General features: G+C 28.7%; 1 protein-coding gene across 3 annotated transcripts in view; it reads right to left on the bottom strand.

Moving 5' to 3' along the window:
- Positions 1–17,263, bottom strand: part of LOC136972753 (protein O-mannosyl-transferase Tmtc3-like) — a 35,410-nt gene that overhangs the window by 10,230 nt on the left and 7,917 nt on the right. For 2 of the 3 annotated variants that reach the window (XM_067267369.1, XM_067267370.1), the window contains exons 2-8: positions 12,099–12,302; positions 9,994–10,191; positions 4,087–4,223; positions 3,784–3,865; positions 3,115–3,211; positions 2,380–2,495; positions 1,233–1,399 (exon numbers count right to left, since the gene is read on the bottom strand). In XM_067267369.1, coding sequence (XP_067123470.1) covers positions 1,233–1,399; positions 2,380–2,495; positions 3,115–3,211; positions 3,784–3,865; positions 4,087–4,223; positions 9,994–10,191; positions 12,099–12,185 — 884 coding nt within the window. In that variant the 5' untranslated portion in view covers positions 12,186–12,302. The remainder of the gene's footprint in view (positions 1–1,232; positions 1,400–2,379; positions 2,496–3,114; positions 3,212–3,783; positions 3,866–4,086; positions 4,224–9,993; positions 10,192–12,098; positions 12,303–17,263) is intronic. The other variant, XM_067267372.1, reaches the window with a different exon arrangement.

Genomic DNA, 17,263 nt, shown 5'->3' with positions numbered 1-17,263 from the left:
TCGACATTTTCCAACTAATTGGGTAGTATTCGTCATCGAATATAGTTAGGTTGACTCTGAATATGTAATAAGACAGTTAAAGGGGTTTGCTCTCTGTAACTTAAATACCGCGCGGCATACTAAGAACTCCTATGTCTTTCTTTATAATTATTCACGTCTGCAAAAAGCAGTTAATCACACTAATTATGGGAAAGTGTACGTCCTCGGCTTATTTTAAAAATGGCTGCGTGTGGAAATGTTATAAGTTAAAACCGCACTTACTGATAACATCGACTAATCCGGTGACTTATGTGAGAAAATAAATTCATTCTTGTCTCGCACACGTTTTCGCTTGTAATCATTCAAAAATGTGAATAGAAAATTGTAGTCCACAGACTAAACGTGTAATGGACTGACTCTTGATGAATTGTTTTAAGCTGCTTCATTTATTAGATACTACGGAATGGGTAATAAACCGACCACACACTCCAGAACATTTTCCTTAAGAAGTTCGAGGATTTATTATTTTTGCAACATTATATCTATTGAATTTCGCATTTTATTATTCAATCTTTTGATTTATACACTCCAATTTTTTTAATTATTTTATGTTTTACAGCTCCATTATCCTCCGTATCATGCGAACAACCCGCTGGATTAACTGTGATCATTTACAAAGTTGCCAACATTTTTAACACCTTTAAGTAATTAACATGTTTATAAATGATTTATAGAGTTTATGATACATCTATTTCTAAATTAATTATCCATTATCTGTGTTTACTATAGATTATCGTAAGGTGTTAGCTATTAATTACAGTAATAGAACGTGCGATAGAAATTTTAACCACGATCAAAATTTCAAATTTCTAACCAAGTAACATTAGTATACTTGAATAATTTCAAATGTACAAATGTACTCCTTTAAAAATTGATAAATTCATTAAATACTAAATACATTTTACTATGTCTGTTTACATTTCTTTAAATAATAATGAACAGAGGTTAATAGAACATGCGAATGACATTCAAAAATTACGTTTATAAATTACCCATTCTTAATATTTTCCGTGAAGTGAAAATTAAATAACGTCATGAAATCTCGTAATGTTAATTAAGTGTATGCCATTTATTCAATAATATTTAATAGAAAATCTTGACGATATCCATTACTTATTTATTCACGTTTTATGAGTGGAGTAATCTAGTTGTAGCAGATTATTGTATCATTAAAAGTGATGGGCTGTACTTACTTTGTGAAGACGGGTAACTGAGATCCCATCAATCTAACTCTTGCTATTAGTAGAGATACGGCTGCTAAAATCAGAGCGAACAGGCGAAGAAACATCTCTCGTAACCATACAGGAAGTGGCGATTTGCTCGTCCATTGACCGACATACACGACCTCCCATATACGTCCCTAAGCATAAATGTATCAGAGATATAATATTCTGCTACAAAAAGCGTTTCTTTCATTTGTTAACATTACAAAAAAAAAACCGTTACAACGTTCCTCAACATCATAAAATACCGTTACAACGCAATAGAAAACCAAAATGACCGTTTGACGTGAACATCCTGCCAATTATATTGTTTTCAATTTTCAAAAATGTAACTTTATGTTCCATTTTTATATATATATATATAAATTGAGTAAAGACTACTTACAGGGCATCTACATAGTTCGTGTCATCATAAAGAGTAACGGGTATATCAATATATCAAAATAATAGCTCAATATTTTACAATACTAACAAATTTATACGATGTAAAACCGTTAAAATATTCGCAAACTTTGAAGGATTTTATCTAAAAATTTCCATCACTTTTTTAATTTTAAACATTCTGCGCACCAAATAAGTTAGATAAATGTTCGAAAAAATCTATTTTTCATGCAACAAAAGAAGAAAATTAAACTTTAAAAAAAAAAAAAAAATTACAAATAGTGCATAAAGAAATCTTTCAGACACGAAAAAATAGATTTATAATCCACTTCAATTTTTGGCTTTAGTTTATGTTTTTTCTATTCTTTAAAACTTTGATTATTATATATATATATATATTTATTTATCTTACGTGGTAAAAACCGAATTACAAAGAGAAATATTATTTATGAATCGGGTGAAAATAGCAGCGATATCCTCTCACTCACTCACCCCGTTCGATTTTATCAATAAGAAAAATAGTAAAAAATACTTTTTTTTGCTTTTTTTTCCTAAAGAAATTTTTCATAAATCCATCAAAATGATTAATTCAAACATTTAATAAATCATACGTAGCAAACAGAAATTTGTTGGATTTTAAAACCATTTATTTTATCAATAAATTATTGTATAACTTGTTTTTTATTTATAATTGATCGTTTGAGAATTTTATTCCGATTTTGTTATTTCGACTTACCTTATGAAGTATTAAAAGTTCGTAAATAAAACAGACCCCGATCACAGTTATTCCTTGTTCCTTGCTCAGAGTTGCTAAGACGACGAGTAGCAAGCAGCTGATCAGGAATGGCCAATCTAGTTATAGATTACATAAAAGAACAATTTTCCTCTACATTACATTACTTTCTGGATATTTTCCTTAATAGCAATTTGTCAAATTGCTGTTGAAGAAAATGTCCAGTTATAAATCATTCTTTATTGACAGTTGCAATTTTAAATACTCTAGTTTAAAGTTTTTCAATAAGAATATAATATATATATAAATTCGAGAATATTTTTTCTAGAAAATCTCATTCGAAAGAAAAATATATATACTAAATTATGTGGAAATCTTTTCCACTTAGATAACGTTCTAAATGGAAAATAAAATGCAGAATCTCTTCGTTTATAATAAAACCAAAAAGTATCATTTTATCTTTTACTTTTAGAAAAAAATAATAATAATTAAATTTTTAATTATTTACGCAGAAGTTGATTTTTCTTATTAATTAAAAGAGAAAAAGTATTGTAAAATTGGAAAAAATTCCATTTGTTTCTAACGTATTCTGCGCTGTTTTCGATTCAAAAAAATAGAAAAAATATGCTGACGGAACAAATTTGTGGTACAGATGGCGAAATCGTAATAGAATATCAAATTTGTAAGCAAGGCTTTGACGTGTTAGAGTCAAAGTCTTCTTATTGATACGCAGCTCACCTGTCCACTTCCATTGAGAGCATTGGATGTAGCACAAGAAAGCTGACAGAAAAAAGACGGAAGACAAAGTTTCCGCTCGACCCACAACACCGGTCACCTGAAAATATTCAAATAGTTTTCTTAAAAAATAACATTTTTATCTGCAAATACACCAAAAAGTATGGGCGTATCCTGTACAATTTTATGTGCAACGTGCTTACGGGTGACATTCGACACTCGTAATTTAAGAGCAATAAAGTAATTGTATCGTTGATGATAATGCTTATATTTTTAATTATTTTCTCGAAAACTTTGAAAGTATATAAAGTCATTTCAATAAAAACAATTATTCTAAACACAAAGACTCGTCGTAAATATGAATATTATGAAATTTTATGATGTATTATTTGACCCAGAATATGGTATAATTACAGAATAAGCGAGGTTTTCCGCTAGATAATGTAACAATTCATCATTACTGTTTAATTTGACTATGTTTAACTTGATATACGTTTCAACTAGTAAATACTTAATGAAGTAAAGTTTTACTGTAGTTTTAAATATTAAATTTAAAGTTAGGAGAAAGTATTTTAAATATTTTAAATACATTCTTTCAAATTTTAAAGAATAAGTCTGCTAAGTATCCATTTAGAAATTCAAAACAGTTAATTATAATTAAATCATACTTACCGCTTCGGTGTGTATAGGATGTACGGCAAATAACATGGCTGCCACTAAACTGCTTTCCGCTGGTAGAAACATGTAACATAACCTATAAGAGAAAGTACCTATCCATCAATTATTTTTAATCCGCTTGATGTAACACACTGACAGAATTTCAGAGAAAATTTGTTTGCTGGGATCAAGAAGATGGAAAATTGTTGCTATTAATTATTTTCATCATCAAGGTTGTAAATGTTACAAATTTATGGAAGAAATTGCTTTTTCCGGGTTATTTGTCATAGCCACTAATCCTCGGAAAACAGCACGTACCTGAGGTAAAGTATGCAAACTAGGGCATGGAGAAGAACGTTCACTAAATGATATCCTAGAGGGTTGAGTTCGTCGATCATATAATTAATGCGGAACGTCAGAACGCATATGGGTCTGTATGACTTGTGGCTGTGTTCCTGAAAAACAATAATGTTAACTTTATAAATTTTCGCTCTTCTTCGGAATTACTGCTTCCATTTAAAAAAGCTGCTTAACTTTTATTGTGTATTCTGAGTGTTGTATTATGTCAGAATTAATTTATTTCTCTTTGACATTATTCTTCCTGTTCTCTAAAAGGATAAATGGAAAAATTCCGTCAAATTGTGAGATTTTTATAACAAAATAACGCAAAAATGGCGTAAAAGTGGTAAGTGACACCTTTTTTTTTAAATAGTTAAGTGCAAAAATGACGTAAAATTGACGCAAGAGTTGATATTCTCTGACGAATCGTACATACCATAAAGCCACGTTTAACGCCTTACATGTAAGTGTAAGAGCCGTATTTAGCGTACGATTATCAAACACACGCAAGATATGTCGAGTGTAACTCGTAATTATGCACAGAATAGCATAAAACTCACGATAAATGCGCCATAATTGACTCGGGCTTATATCCTCGTATACTAAACACAAGTCATTTGAATAAACATTTGTTTTCTCTGTTTACTACTATTTAAATATTATTCAGGCATATCCATATCAACATATATTTATACAATCTGAAGGCATATAGTTAAATTAATCTACGTTATTATGAATTTAAATTCCCAGCAGTATATGGTATTAATTTTCACAGTTATCCAACTGCATTATTATTATTCCCAAAGCTTTCGTGTCTATTCCCATAACAATTTAAAGACAAAAGCCGAAATGAAAATTAAACAGACAGAAATGTCACTTACGAATTTATATAAAGAATTACTTTAAGTAAATTGGATTGTATATTTATATTGTTTATCACACGAGTAAAACAATAAGAGTCGCCTGATTTTTAAATGTTGTAAATCCGTAAAAATGAGAAAAACAAGAAACTCTTGAAAGTAAAATTGGTGCAGAAATTTATGACCTAAAACCCATCATTTTGCCCAGAGAATTCTTGATATATTTCTATTGTTGTATACTATAAATTCTCCTGTTTTTAACATATCACCAATTGAAAATAACACCGACGAGTCTGTTATACCAATGCTTTCCAAACTTTCTGTGCCTCCGCCTCTTCTTTTTCAGAAAAAAATTGTTGCGCCTCCTCAATTTTCGTAACAATCTAATTTCATAAATTTTGTCCTCATAATTTATTTAATGGCCTACAAAACAATATACCTTTATTGAATAAAGTATATTGTTCCCGGGATTCGACTCTTGTCGAGACGTTTCTGCAAGAGTGTGGATAGATTTTTAGCGGTCGTATTCGAGTCATTCGGACGAGGGTTGTGAATTTGGCATAACCGTTTTGCTGATTCATTTTTTCCACATCGATTTGACTTTTCTTTTGTTTGTTTGTATTAAAAAGTGATAATTTGGCAAAAGCTGCGCGCCCCGTAGATTGGAAAACACTGCCTTAAACAATAGCAATTATTTCTAAATATAAAACTAAAATTTTATTTTCGTGCCTTATTTCTCAAATATATCAAGGATAGAAAACTATTTATACTAACGCTACTCAATCTTTCCTTCTTGTTCTATTACTTTCTCTACTATATGTCGCACGAGAATCCCAAGTTGCATGACCATCAGAAATATTAAGTTCTATATCTTGATATTATTTACGATAACTTATAAACTAAAACGTTGCTGTAGAAACGTTCTATTGTTGTTGTTATATTATAAATTTTTCTTTTTTTTTAAACGTATCACTAATTTTAAATAACTCCAACTTTCGTCAATACCCTTCAGTCAGTAGCAATTCTTCCTATTATAAAACATATATATTTTCATACCTAACTTCACAAATATAAAGGTTTGATACTAACACCTCTCAACCTTTCTTACTTCTTTCACACTTAATAGAAAAATAACTCGCCCGAGAACCCCAAGTTGAAAAACTACAATAAAACTATAATTATCCTTCAGTATTATATCCTTTTCTAAACATATCATTAATTGAAAATAACACTAAAAAATCCATCTATACCTTAGACAATAGAATATATATTATTAATCCTCACATTATTGTTTGAGCCATAGATTCTTTTTACATATAAAAGTTATTACGTAAAAAACAACTTTCTAGAATTGTTTATTATAATGCTTTTCAACCTTTCTTATTTCATGTATATATATTAGAAGAAAATGTCGATCGAGAACCCCAGGTTGATAAACTCAATTTAAAACTATTACTAACTTATAACTATGCTGTAGCGTTATTTACTATAATGTTTTTTAAAAAAAATGTCTAGAAATTAGCATGAATAATATATAGAATAATAATTTTTTTCTCGTATATTGAACCGCAGATCATTTATACAGAGGCATACAATTGGATAATAGGAGAAATAATAATAATAATTTTCGTGATATATAATAAAAATCTCCAATTTCTACATTAGTTTTTTATTATTACTCGTCATTACTTCCGATTGCAGGCTTTTAATTCTTATTTTATGTCTTTCCTAACGCTAAAGAGATGTTTTAAAATATTAAAATCCCGAGATTTGAATTGCTTCATTGTGGATGCAATTATAGATCTATAATTTACTTGAAATTATTACAATGCAACGTTGCAAAACTTTACCTTTTTTTTTCCAATGGTAAGAAATAAGGTAGCGTGCTTTCTATGTATTAATATAGGGCATAATTTTATGATCACGAAATATTGCATTGTTACGTATTATTTATATGGATATTATTAAAGAGCGGATGTTCGATACGTTGTGCCATATGCCGGTTGCCTTTCTTTTTTTGGAAATTTTAAACGCTAGTGAGTTCGATATCCCGAAAAGAAACGGCCTACTTAAGTTTTTAGGTAGTAAGATGACGGTTTCATGTGATTTTTACATGTAAAATAATAAATTTATACGCTTTTAAATAATATAATTCCAGATTATTTTAGATAAAAAAACAAGGATTTCTATATAATAAGTTATAGATTATATATGATTTTTTGATGATAGGATAATTCTAGATGATTTATAAGTAATAAATTTATAGTTTTTATGATTTCTGAGATGATAATATGATTCTATACGATTATTTTGAATAGTTTTTTTTTTATATAATAACTTAAGAACAGAGAAATAATGGATTGTTCTTTGGAATTTTTGCGGGTTCGAAAAAAGTAAAATAAAATTTATGAATTAGGAATCAAATAAAAGTATTCTCACTTTTGGGGACTCGTTTCGTATGAAAACAAATACAGGAATCGTATCTTGTTATTCAAATATATTCAAGTATTCCACTATTTTCTACAGTGATTTATAATATAGTATTATGTTTGCGACTTTTCTTCGTATATATCATGTATTTGGTCTCAATAAGATACAAGTGGAAGAGTGATACTTTTCAAAAATCATAATACGATACCAAAAGTTAAGATACGATAACGGCTTTAGACAAAATATACGACTTTATATTGGCATATTGGTTTTGCATCGGGATCCGAAGTATTTTAGAAGTTGCGCTACACAATCATTTTCGCATAGTCTCATCTACTTTCAAATTTTTTAAAGTTTTTTTTCCAGCTCCTCGCCAACAAAACTACTAAAACCGCACACCAAAAATAACTTTATCGTGTAATAAACCTTTTCAAACTAATTTTCTTAACCGGAAACTTGGCTTTATTAATTAAAGGTGTGTTGATCGCGAACTACCGGTTGGAAATCTAAACAGTAATGGCTAAATTTAACAAAACAGCCTAATTAAATTGTCGGTTAATCTAAGTAATTATCAAAGATTTAAAATAATAAAAGTTCAATATTTCTAAACAAATTTTTCAAGAGGTAAGATTTTGGTATGTAGAGAGAGAGAGAGGGAGAGAGAGGGAAAGAGAGACCTTAGCGACCAGGTTGAGATAAGAGTCATGAACTAGCTCGTAACTATGTAAGGCTATATGGAGATAACGGGGAAATTAGTCGACGAAAACCTGCCTAGGGCATTATCAATTTCCGCATTGATAGAAAAGAGAAAGTTGCATGACGTTTAGCGATAACATTCAACTTTACTTGCTACCAATTTCATTTACAAGCTATCTGTACTCCGGATGTGAAGTGACATCTTCTTTGCCTCACATACATTTTTTCTTATTTTATTTTTTACCTTATATATATATACACGAATCTTTCTTCGCTGTCTGAAGTTACAAAAATAAAATTTATATCATATACATTAAAATGCCTCTAGTTTTACATTTTAATCGACTTAATTGAGAAATTATGGTCAAGCAATTGAGGAAGGAGATAATCTGATAAAACTTTTCAGTTAGTTATTTATTATTAGTGTTAAAAAATTCAACGATTCGCGTGTTATCTACGACTTCAATGAAGATAATTTATAACAATTTTCGATTCTCGGATGGATGCTCTCTAATTATTATGTTAATTTGAAATCACGAAAGTGAATGACCGAAAATAGAACTACAGATTTTATAAAATTTATTCTCTTCTCAATTTTTCTTCATTGTTTTTCATAATTCATTTTTTCCCTACTGTTTTCTTTACAATTTATTATGAGAACATTGGGTTTATTGGTTTCTTTCAAACAATTGAGAACATTGAGTATACACAATATAAGATTTTAAAAATCTTATATTCTATGTAAACTATGGAGTATATTTTTTCACTAAATACACTAAAAGTATTAAATCCACTATATAAAGAATTTTCTCTGCATTGAATGTGAAATTAGATATATTATAGACAAGAAAGTTTTCCATCTTTTTCATTTTGAATTTGAAATACTAAAACTTTTTTCTTTATTTATTTTTTGCAATACAATATACTGGAAAGAATATAATATATATTTTATGTAGAATCCAATAGAATTTTTAAAATACTTTTCTTTATTTATAATACTTTCTAGAGACTAAAAAAATGGATACTTTATTGAGAAGAAGAATAGAAAGATAATAAACATTTAAATTAATGAGTAAAATTATTAATAATAAATACTTAGAAATAAACATTAGATATAGCTAATGGCAATTGCCTAAGGCTTGCATTAAATATCAGTATTAACGCCTATTTAAGTGAATACTAGCAACAAAAAAATTGCATTACAGTATAATGAGATATACTTAGATATATATTGGCTATATATATCATTTAGTAAATTAATAAAAATTAAAAAAATAATCCTTAATCTTCAAATAATTAACTTATTTAGGGTGTGTTTTTTTATTATAATTAAAATCTTCTTCATTAAATTAAATACAAATATTAGAAGTAATTATGAAATCCCTATCGATTTTTGGATTATAAAAGATAGAAAAAATATTTTTAAAAAAGAAAATACAGTTGAATTTTTATTCAAAACTTTAGCAAATTCAGCAAATTTTTAAAAGGAAGACAATATAAATCTGTATGAAAATAGAAAAATATCGAGATTCATTTTTTTGCACTCCATAAAGCCGTATTTAATGAGTAGAAATCATTGAATTGAAAATTGCCACCAAAAGAAATAAAAAAATAAAAAGAATTTGCTTCCAATATCATGCAAATGTAGTGAAGATATTTCTTAAAAACGATTCAGAAAACTTTAATGAAATAAAAAAAATATATATAGTAAATGTCAATCATAAAACATTCCATCGTCAATAAAATGATAATAAGTATTGACACGGAGCAATTCACATATGGATATCTTTACACATTGACAAACTTCTCTTCAAAAATATTAGTTTGGAAAGTGAAGTATCGATTAAAACAATAAACTTTACTTTAAAAATAGAAAAAAAAAAACTTTTTAAATATTCACCTTTATAATTGGTGTACCCCAAAAGTCGTTCCAAAAGATGTTGGAGACATGTGTTATTGGCCTTAGGTCTTTGTTATCTTTTACAGCTGACATGTCATCAAACACAAAACCACACTCTAGGGCATTATAATAGCAAGCACATACAGTTGTGACCAACAAGAGATAATGCCTCTTCTTTACTCCCTTTTCTAAATCGGGCTAGAATGAAAATAATACAAAAAAAAAAAAGAAAAAAAAATTGATGATAAATATACACTTGTATAAACTAATAAGTTAAACTGTTAAATCTATAGCATGAAAATAGTACTAAATATTCTAAGTTAAATCTGCTATATAATGTTATTTATATCCGTGATTTTAACGTTGAAAGTTCAATAAAGTAGTGAGGATTGAAGATGAGAAAGAAAAGAAGACATTTGAAATTCAATTCTTACTTTATGGTATAAAGCTGTAAGCTTTCATATTTGTCGTCAAATTCGTGTCTATGAGAAGTCCATTTCGTTATTTTTATAGCGTGTATAAGTGAAGATAGTATAGTATTTCGAATTCTGTATCTTCACAGTCCAAGTATAGATACGTAGGTTATACAGTAATAGTGTATATAAATAAAGATCTATCTTCGGTGTTTACAATGTACAGATACTTCACTTCGAGAATTTAAAATATAAAGTTGCAGCAGTTAAAATTTCAAAAAGAAAAAAATATATATAAGAAATTTACAAGTTATTTATTAAATAAAAATATTAATACGTTTAGAAGAAGTTACTCAACAGGTAGAACGCGATCCAAATTCTCGAATATTGTTAATACCTCGTAAATAAGATTATCGAGAAATTTGTACATTAGTATATAAACTTAGTGAGAAGCTTACGTGTAAATTAATATATAAAATTAGAAGCTTATTTGTGTGTTATTATATAAACTTAATGAGGATTTTACGTGTTCATTAGTATTTAAAATTAGCGACAAGAAATTAGAAGTTTAGCGAGAAATTAGCTGTTTATTTCTGCATCAGTGTGTAAAATTAATGAGGGTCTTTAAAAATACTGTCGAAATCTTCAATACTTTAAAAAAATAATAATAATAATAATTGAGAAAATTGTTATACATTGTTTCCATTTTATTATCTCAAAATGTAACCAATAAAGTAGTTTTTATTCGAATATATTTCCTGATAGAACATAATTTGTCAAATTTTAAGTCTATTATATCTCATTGTTCTATGATTAGTTCTAGAGCAGTGTTTCCCAACGTGGGGCCCACGCCCCACAAGGGGGCAATTTGAAACTCATTCAGAGTTTAAGTTAACCGTATAGCTGCTGTATGCCATATTTATTGTAAATATTGATTTAAGTTAGTTTTAATTTTCTTTGTTTCCCTTTCCTTCTAGAACTTTCCTTTATAACTCTTTTCCCTTGGGGTGGGATTAACAATTCTGGGAACCACTGAGAACAAAGAGATGAACGAGGCCCTGAGGCCGGTGAAAGAGAAGAAAGAACATTCTTCGCCCAGACCTCAAAGTGGGCAGACGTGAGTTGTGGTGTTCCAGGTCGCGTTTGGCAATGACTGGAAAGTGCAAGAGACTTTGATAAAAGGATTGAGTTTTATCGTGGTTACAATAAAACAGTGTGACAATTAAGTGCAAGAAAAAACTTCAACAAACATGGCAACGAGAGACCTTCCAAAAGAGTTCAACATATATGTTGGGGGGCATAAGAAATTTAGAAAGGCTTAGGTGGGGCATAGCACAAAAAAGGTTGGGAAACACTGTTCTAGAGACTACCGGAAAATCGCGACTCTGTAATGTTATAAATCATATTCCCTAGTAATATTAAAGTCTAGTACTTTAAAAAGGTTGAGAAACACGGCATTAAATCATACATTTTGTTATTTCAAACAATAATAAAGACGATTCATACATATTACAATACTTTTCTGATATAACAAATTTATCAACGTTTAAATCTAGAATATCTCGCAGATATTTAATATTCTGTTTTTCGAGACATTTTGTATTAATTTTATTTTTTAAAAAGGAAAGAAGAAAAAAATGTGAATGAAAAGAAAATAGTTTGTTGATTTTCTAATCAAAACAATACCATTACCTTATATTTGAAAAGACAGTTCTTAAATGTCAAGTCTTGACTTTTCCTCTGTGGATTGAATGCTTTCTTTGCCAACAATGTTCTCATTATTTTGGCATTTCCACCTCTGCTACACAATCCAACCAATTTACACTATGTTCTCTAAGGGAATGTCCAAAACATTGATTTCTCTTGTTGCTTTTATTTTCTTAAACCGAATCCAATCTTTCCGCAAAACAAATAATAAGGAAAAAATTAGCGAAAAATCAACTTACATCAATTATTTTCGTGTTTTCATTTCGGAAAAAAAATGGAAAAAGAAATCCTGTCACTTCTAATTTAATAAATTAGTCATTTGTTTCGATTAAGATTCCATTCTCTCTTTATAATTCTGAAATCAATAGCATTAATGAAGATCTTCTCTGATAAATTTGAATTAGAAAAACTAAAAACTTTTGTTAAATTTAGAGTCATTTTTACATTATTAGTGTTTTTTTTTTTTTAAATTTAACAGCATTTTAAATATTAAACTATGAAATCTAGAGTTTATTACTATTAAAAATATAATTATAGAACTCACAGTATGTTAATAAACTTGTTGAGAGCATAGGTTACACGTGCATTAGTAAATACAACTAGTTCAGAGTTTACATACTAATTAGTATATAAAATTACTGAGGAGTTTACACTTATATTGGTGTATAAACTTAATGAGGAGCTTACGTATATATCAGTACCTATATAAAATTATTGGGAATTTACGTGTGCATTATTATACATAATTAGTGAGGAGCTTGCATATATATCAGCATACAAAATTAATGAAATTACATATGCATTAGCTAAACTAAGTGAGAAGCTTATATACTAATTAATATTAGTGTGAAACTCACGGTATATTATAATATAAAATTATAGGTATGGAGCTTATTATGTATTAGTATTAAAGATGCAGGTATAGAAAGGAGGATATAGAAGAGAAGTAAATTTTGCAAGCTTCCGCAATTTTCTTATTCATTAAACTGATTAAATTTTAAGTATGATAAGAATTAAAACTTATATTTAAAGTATGATTAAATTCTTTTATAAATAAATGTATTAGAAAATTTACAGAGGAAAATAATTTGCATAAAATTGATAAATTATCTTTTACCGTACGAACAGCTGGTACTTTTTCGCTTAAATTTCTAAAGAAAATATCATCCACTTAACTATATCCACTTAATAACAAGAAAAATCGTTGGCTATCAACATTAAAACTTGATAAATACAGTACCTTAAGATAGCGTAGTGAAATATAACACCATTCAAAGTAGATATATTCCCTTATATAATGAAAATATTCTTAAAATAAAAGAATAAACTTCATTATCTAATGCATTTGAAAGAACTCTTTGTTTATATCCAACCAGCGTGTAGTTGAATGGCCGTGGTCAACAGAGAAATTTGAAACAGTTCGAGTGCGACGTAACTCGACCTCGTCACTATTTTTCTACCACGATCCACGACACTAAAATTAAATATATATGTGTATAAAAAGAAGGGAGGGGAGCACCGAAAACACGAAAACACGACGTTATCTAACTTCCTTTAATTAATTCTTTCGCGTTTAAGTTGACATATGAGAAAAGTAAATTTTTCAAAAAGTAATAAAATCAACACCTCGACTGTGAGAAATTGTTTAAATTCAAGTTATAGACATTGAGGTTGGGTGTGACAGGAAAAACGCGCTTAATTTGTAGAGGGAAGCTATCAATCTCTTGGTTACATGAGCATGGCAGCCGTCATCCAGTCAGGTAATAATGTTACTTGAAGGAGAAACGTCTCTTACGTGTTCTTTCTAACGCTTGTTTGCCATCTCCTAACATAAACACTGAATCACAACTTTTATCCCTTCCGATTATTACTATTATTTTAATGAAAATTCTCGCTTTAAGCGCTAGCGTAAATTTCCTAAACATTTTCAGCCAAATTAATTTTTAAAACTTTTTTCATCTCATATACGGATGAGTTACGATTCCGTAACTCAACCGAATAAGGAGTGAAAAATCTTATTATTTTTTTATACATGTTTCGTATGGGGCCGACAACCTCTTTTTTTAATGTACACCGTTTGGGGGATGAGAATCTGAATTTGTATACACACGGTGTGGGAATAAGAATCGTATCATTTTATATACCCCATCTGGGGATGAAAATTCCATTATTTTATACACAGCGTTTAGAAGGGTGAGAAAATCACTTTTCTTTTATACACACGCCGTATGGGAGATGAGAATCTCATTTTTCTAAACCACGATATCGGAGTGAGAATCTCATTGTTTTATACGCGCCGTATGGGGTGTGAAATCTCATTTCCTTATACGCGCCGTAAGAGGGTGAGAATCTGAAATTGTTATACACAATATATACAAAGGGTGAAAATCTCACTTTTTAAAAATAAATTCAACGGAAAGTTTTAGTTTTATTATTTTTATTTTTTAATAATAATTTTATTAATATCGAGATACTTTTTTCGATGAGGAACACTACGAGAATTTTAATTTTTTCAATGAATTATTTTTCATACATTTCTACAGAATAATTTTAAATAAATGATTATTTTATGCGTTGCAATTTCTATCTTTGCAAAGAGGAAAAATGGAAAGAACGGAATAATTTCTTATAATTATCTCTATAAATATGTCAGTTGAAGCTTCCCGGGGTTTTGTCCATCTCAATTATTCTATTTATTATTCTAACCATGTTTTCCCATTAATTCTCTTCTAATTTCGTCTCTAGCAACTCCTCGATTGCAGTTTAAATACCTTTGGATACCATTTTTTTAATGATGTGTTTCAGTCTCACAAATGAAACTCTTATGCTTTTCAGTAGTTCTTAAGGGTGCAATTTTCACAACTTATAAAAAAAACACTCCAATTCCTGCAGAATATTTTTTATAAATAAAAGATGGCTGACTCGCATCAACCCGGTAGCTGGAGTTTAGCAAACTTATAGTCTTTTATTTTTATTTTTTTTTAAATTTTATCCTTTCATTTCTTCGAAAAATCTATTTATTTTTTGTAATTTCTGTTAATTTTTTTCACTTAAGTTAATTTGACTCAGATTTCTATCTTGGGATTTATGTGTAGAATGTCTAAATCTATGAGAAATCTCTAAAGACCCAAGGACCAAATGTTAAGTCAGAATTTTTATACCTTTATATCCTTATAAAGCTGTGTTATTCCTCAAAATTTTTCACAAAATAAGGAGAAAATAGCAATTTATTTTTATTCGAAAATGATAATAAAAGTCAAATTTCGTAAAATAAATTTTTATGTATAAATTTCTGTTCATTAAGAGCGTTTAGAAAGTGTTAACTTTTACGTATTAAAATTTTACAAATGTGTATAATTTATAATCTTATTAAATTCTACACTTAAAAAGCTTAAAATTTGAGTATAGATCCATTTAGAATTAAATAATTTTAAATTTATTTTAATTTAAAAATGGTTATTTAAGAGAAACATCGCTAGAAAGCTTTCATTCTTTCGATAAATTTTCAACTTCGTAAGCGATGTAAGAATATTACTGATGTTTAAGGCGATTAAAACTTACATCGTAAGATTATTCCGTTTGTTTAATTATTAAATTTCAGTTGTTTAAATTAACAAAATAATTCGGATAATTTCTCTTTTTGAATTACATCTCTTAAGCTTCTTTTCTGGTAGGCGCCAGTTGGAGACAATGAAGAGTCGCCTACTGATAAGACACATGTCTAGATTTGGCCTACTTGACGTTGACGAACTGGAGGTGGGCTAGAGGTGACAACCGAGGGTAGTTTGTCGTCTTTACTCTACTAATAGTTGCCAGTCAACGTTGCGAGTCACGCCATGCATCACTTCTTATCTTAACTCTATAGTTACATAAACATAAGGTAGAGTGTCTCTTAGCTGCACCAGTAAAAAAAAAAAAAAAAAAAAAAAAAACTTAAACAATTTCAATAGGTATAAGCTAATTTTAGCTTTATTAATTTTCTCGTGTCTTTGTTTTAAAAATTAAAACACAACTTTAATCAACTCTTCTGAGTAGTATTTTTACTCACACTAAACGCTACGGGTTTTAATTAACATGTTAAATAGCTATAATGAAAGTATTTTTGACACGTTCAACACTTCTTTGTGTGTGTTTCTACTTTGTTAGATCTGTTGTAGATGTAGAAAGCACGGCGCAAACTTCCTATGCAGAGAGCAAATCTATGTTCGATTAATGTACTGCTCACCCAGACGTTTAGAAGTGTAGAGGAAACAAAACAATATCGTCAAAAAATTAAAAAAATTCTCAGCAAACTGGTAATTAATTATGTTAAAATACTAAATTATCGCTCAATTAAGTATCATATATTTAAGGATAATGGATAATAATGAGTAGAGTAAGATAATAATAAAAAAAATCGACCGCTTCATTACCGCGCTCTTCTATGAGCGAAGTAAAATTTTATATTCGTATTTTTCTAAAATATAAAATTAAAAATTGTAGGTATTTAATAATAAAGATTTATTTTGTATCCTTTATTATTATTACGCAGTAGTTATTTTTTAAATAACGTATACAGAATGGGGAAAAATCTGTTAGAAGTTAATGAATGAAAATAAGAAACGATGAAGCATAAAGATAATCATTATAAGAAAAGCTGCATCATTAAAATAATAGTTGCACTCGGGATGACTTAATTGTATACATTAATAATTTACAAGCTCTTTATTTTTATCCGGTTTTTCTCAAAATCGCATTAAAACTATAACAACCGCTATCATTATCATTTTATTCATATCTGTTATTAGATAATTTAAATGTTTTAGCCATCCTGCTAACTTTTACTTTCACGATGCGCGAATGGATCAGCAATGGTTATGATTTTCGTGTTAAAAAGGGAAAATTTCTCCTTTAAAAGAGATTTTTGTGCTAAAAAGCGAAAATTTTCATTCTGAAAAATGGAAATTTTCGTGCTGAGAAAAAAGAATTTTGTACTGAAAAGAGAGAATTCCGTGCTGAATAGGAATTTTCATGCTAAAATGAGAAATTTTTGCGCTAAAAAGAAGAGTTTTTATGCTAGAAAAACGGAAATTTCGTGCTAAAAGGGAAAATTTCGTATCGAAAAGGATCAGAAGAGACTATTCAGATATAAAATCGACAATAAACAACTA

Source organism: Centruroides vittatus, unplaced genomic scaffold (genome assembly GCF_030686945.1).
Source record: "Centruroides vittatus isolate TY-2023 unplaced genomic scaffold, ASM3068694v2 contig_301, whole genome shotgun sequence".
NCBI lineage: Eukaryota > Metazoa > Arthropoda > Arachnida > Scorpiones > Buthidae > Centruroides > Centruroides vittatus.
Note: the sequence above shows the minus strand (reverse complement) of the source record. Positions and strands in the feature narration are given on the sequence as shown.